Below are 4,859 nucleotides of genomic sequence, written 5' to 3' on the forward strand. Positions count from 1 at the left end.
ATAGGGTCCATGCATAGGATATACAATTCCCTATTGTATAAACATAGACATAACGCATGTATTTATATGACCAAGATTGCACTACCTTGCACCATTTTATTCTTGGACACGTGAGCAAAGATCAATAGATACGACGTATTTATGCTCCTACAATTGCCCAACTCACTAATACCATGACAAAGTTGCAGGTCATAGTTATTTTATAAGTTGTATAATATTTGTTAGACACCCTATTTAATGGCTATCATGTTTACTATAATATATTAGGATGGGTGTTTTGTAACATTGGCTTACCATCTACCGCACACGAATGAGTATGGGTGACCTTAGCCAATCGACTGAGCAATGGGCATGCTCAAAATTTTAAATACTGTGTATAGGATTTATAAATAGTGATTCATTCATACCCATGAACCTACTGAATTATGTTTTCATATTAAACATCTCATAGGCAAGTAGGTACTTCTTATGATCATACCTGGCCACTTTATTGTTTCCTGTATTTTTAGGATTGCGTGTGTGGCATCGTCTTTCCTCCCTACGCCCCACAGACAAATTGGTTCCTGCATGGCTACACACAAATATTTTATTGTTTTCGATTGTTTTCGATATTTTGTATGACTTGTCAAGCACTTAAATGGCTATTTTTGTCAACAACGTGTTCTGAACAAGGCATGCGCAATACAATTCAGTACAGGCAGACATGAAAACCCCACAAGGATCCCAGGAAGAATGATGGAATCCATTTGACCCAATACTGCAAGACATCACTGACGACCAACATGTGCACACAACATGAATGCACTTAATACAACTCAGCACAATAGGCATAGACAACACTGAATGGACCCAGGCATTTATTTCACACATATGGTGGAATAAAAGACCAGAATTTCCCCAGACGACATATTAACCAAGAAGGACACACAATACATATTAGCACCCTGACGGGGGACGCCAGCCAATCAGGAGGCTTGGCACGTGGGCTGTACTCTGTGGTACAAGCCCACGTTCCGAGCTGCCTGGGAAGCCAGCGCCCACTTCACTTCCCCGCTCCCCCTTCACCATAACACCTATGTAGTTTGCTACTTGGGTGCTAATGACGATATGTCCCGAGTTGGCGGGCCGACCCTGTAGGTAATGGCCCACCACCCTTGTTAAGTGCCTGAGCACAGCGATTGTCGACGCCCACCTCGGGGCATATCACCTCAGTTTAATCCACCACAGTAGTGCCATACAATATGTAGGTAGTCAGGCCTGGCAGAAAAATCACTGTATGTAGGAAAATGCGCTCACGCATTCAAGACCAAGCCCTGACCAATATTAGCATGCTCAAAATAACACACGCAGGCAATATCGGCCTAAGGAGAAATGCAGCAATATATGCATTTCTCGTCTACAAGCACATACCATGAACATCAACACACAGACTACCATGTGGAGACAACATCAGACGCCTAACTCGGAATAATACATGAAACGCCATATCATGAACACAAAATACAATACACTCAAATTAAATTCGGGAATACACAAAGGAAATGTTTTTTAAGTGTTGCAAAACAAGGTTTTTAAAAAGGAGTAAAGGTAACTACCTAAAAATCGTGAACTCTACTAATGATAGGAATGGCAATGTTAATGTACAACTTACTCTGCCGAAATAAAGTCTTTCCCCAATACAAACTCACTCCAGATATATCATCTTAACTCGAACTATACCACCACTTTACAACACACACTTTCAATATTAGGTAGTTTACATCTATGCTATCGTTAAATCCCAACTTCTGTTCTGTTTCCAAACACAATTTCAATTTGAAATAAAGAAGAAGACAATAGCATGTCCTGTGGGGGCGTTGGCTAACAATGACTGCGGGAAAAGTGTGATGGAGAGGGTTCGGACATGCATTTCTCCGAGAACGTTATTTTTGGCTGAATTAGGTATTCACCTTTAACATCAATAATCCAAAACCCAAGCTAAGAACGTCAAGATTTTTCTGGTTTCTATTGGACTAATATAAACATGAACGAAACGTACTCCGCGTTAGCAGTGTGCATAAGATTTTCAAGCAGCACAAACCTCTGAAGGTTGATTAGATACGTATGCCATCGATTGATAGATGTCGCATGATAATTGATCAATTAAGAACAATGGAATTTTGTAAAGTAAAAACGTCATACGCCTGTTACATGGTTTATTAAATGTTCTATGGCTCAAACATAAAGAAGAACAAGGCTGTTCATGGTAATAACGCAAATAAAAATACCACCTGACAGGGGAAAAAATTAATATTCGTTCTAACAGGAACTTCACACTACAATTTTCAGATAGTAATCGTCGTTTTAATATGTGTACATATATTTTGTAATACTTATGTGATGAAAGAACAAACATTATAGCACTCTATAGCTGGGCTCGCCGCCTTACAGGCTTACACAAATGTACGGTCGAGTCCGGTTTAGGGTATTCACTAGGTACGCAGGAGAGCATGTGCACAGAATTAAATGGTGTGGAAAATATTTGCTTATTCGTTGTTCCTTCCGACAACCCAACTTGCCTCTTGTATCGGGTGGACTGACGATCCCAGCCTTAAACAGAACACTGAAATAGGTTCGTGCATAGGTTCGTGCTTTTTAACATGAGCTTTACAAACAACTATCTACGCAGGGTTAAGAGAAACGCCATGAATGCCAGGCGGCTGCATAACAAAGAAGTGCGTGTGTCGTTATTTGCTATGAAAGTTTTGCGCGTATAGAATCACACGTTCTAGTCGTTTTGCATACACTAGTAACATTGCACTGTGGCACACCTCTGCAACGACGTCAAGCTAAAGTCTACTGTGCATCCAAATCGTGGCTTTATGTGGTCATCTGTGCACACTGTGCGTTAAAAAAAAGAGAAAAACTAGCACTCGTGTTGCCGCGTTCAATTCTTGAAATCTGTACGCAGAAAACAATGGGGTAAAACATAATTGGGGGGTTGACTATTTTAAATTGTCGGCATGTTATATACTACAAACGATTTTAAAGGAAGGTTCGCTTTCCCCAACTAAAACAGCCGCTCCAGAGCGGCCCCATTACACAACAGAAAGGTTAGTGCTTAGAAGTAGCGTGGGGGTTGCCATATAAGGTGGCAGCTCGCACTTTGTGCCTGCTTTCAAGAATGGACGTGTTTAATTTACAGGGTTTCTAGCCTTGCTTCCTACCTGATAAACGCTACATACGAACTAAATCTATCCCATTACTGCAGACCGTTGAAAATGGTAAAATGTTTTTTTTATTATTTCAATCTAGGAATACAGTCACACACGGCGATTGAGTCGGACATTCACAGGTTTATTTGCGTTTGCAAAGACAAACGACATAAGCCATTTTTGTCCTGCCTTTGTGCAGACTTTTACCGAGGAGACCCAAAGCTCTGCAATCAGGTGCAACGTTAGATTGCATGTAACGCTTAGTTAGGTATGTGCACTGGCGTGTCCTATGTCACGAGCAGAACCGGGAGACTGGAGGTAGTCTGGAGGTCTCTTCCCCAGCATGTGCAGTGCAGTTTGTGCGTGGAGATCAATACTGGGTAGGGCATACCTCCCAATTTGCCAACCAGTCAAAGAAGGTGAAATCAGATGCTTGGTGGTCAACCGAGGTGTGCAATCTTAGAAGAGTGACTTCGATGCAGGGTGACCCATTACAGTCAATTGCGGCACAGCATATTTGCGAGAGTAACACTGGGAACGTGGGGGCAGTGGCTCGGGCAAGCTGTGCTTGGCAAGGTGACGAGACTTTATTGTCGATGAAGGCACTTTGATCGTTAAGAGGGTGTCAAATGGTGGCAGGGCATTACTTGGATAGCCGGGGTTGGAATGCAGCTATCCCAAGGCCAGAAGGCATGAAGTGCGGGTATTTGCAGGCCGCGCAGGTGCAGAGTCCGCCCCCTACAGGCAGGTGGAAGGCAGCGCGGGGCTGCTGCTCCTCCAAAGACACCGAGTAGTACTTGCTGGGGCGGAGCGGCTCCGCACGGCTGCCGCTCCCCTGGCCCAGGAATACACACCCGGGACCGGCGAAGAGTGGCAGCCCGGCCAGAAGCAGTCGGGGCCCAGTGAGCTCGGCCAGCAGTCGTCGCAGCTCGTGCAGGGCGCCGCCCAGCAGCAGGATGTAGTTGCGGGCCAGTAGCAGGGTGGCGGTCTTTGAGAGCTTCCTTCCCGGGGGGTTTGACCCGTGGGCGGCAGAGTAAGGGAGGATTACCTCGCGCAAGGCGTCCATGGCCACGTTCAGGTCCTGCATGCGCTTCCGCTCGCGGCTGTTGATCTTCTGCCGTAGCTGCTGCTGCTCGTACTGGACGCTGGGCTTCCTGGCACCACCGCGGGTGTTTACCGAGGTTTGTCTGCGAGTCCCCGGCCGGCGCACGGTGCTCCTGGGAGGCAGCTCACCAGGCCGCTCCCCCGACATGATGCATTCATGTGCACATAGCCAAGAGTAGTATGAGGTACAATGCAGTCCCGGCGGCAGCTCAAGCTGAAAGCTTCCCAAGTCTCAGTGCACACGAGAACGCAGGCGGTATTTGAAATATGTTTTTAGGAGAAGCAGGGCATTTCCCGTAGTTTAGGAAAGAAGGGGCAAGATGCAGCCAACCGCAGCGCCACAGCACTTTAGCAGCATTGCCATTGGCTGATGGGGAAACAGCAGCTTTCGGACTCTTGGCACTCATCTAACGTTAAATTGTAAGTTAAAACTGATGCAGTGGCCATAAAAATCAAGAAAACACGTGGTGCTAGAAGGGCATCTGCAGTGTACTCAGTGCCTGGACTCTATGTGAGTGTGCACTGCTACAACCATAATATATATAATCAACCCAGTGAAAG

At 45.3% G+C, this 4,859-nt stretch overlaps 1 protein-coding gene across 1 annotated transcript; it reads right to left on the reverse strand.

Annotated features, from left to right (window-relative positions):
- Nucleotides 1–1,061: 1,061 nt before the first annotated feature.
- Nucleotides 1,062–4,628, reverse strand: OLIG1 (oligodendrocyte transcription factor 1). Its single transcript, XM_069636324.1, has one exon. It carries the CDS (start codon nt 4,444–4,446, stop codon nt 3,838–3,840), a length of 609 nt encoding a protein of 202 aa, XP_069492425.1. The 5' UTR covers nt 4,447–4,628; the 3' UTR covers nt 1,062–3,837.
- Nucleotides 4,629–4,859: the final 231 nt, after the last annotated feature.

Source organism: Ambystoma mexicanum, chromosome 7p (assembly GCF_040938575.1).
Source record: "Ambystoma mexicanum isolate Mex_15411 chromosome 7p, UKY_AmexF1_1, whole genome shotgun sequence".
NCBI lineage: Eukaryota > Metazoa > Chordata > Amphibia > Caudata > Ambystomatidae > Ambystoma > Ambystoma mexicanum.

Bases quoted from the DNA above. Each gene is read 5' to 3' on its own strand.
- OLIG1 (XM_069636324.1), bottom strand. From the start codon at position 4,446: ATGTCGGGGGAGCGGCCTGGTGAGCTGCCTCCCAGGAGCACCGTGCGC.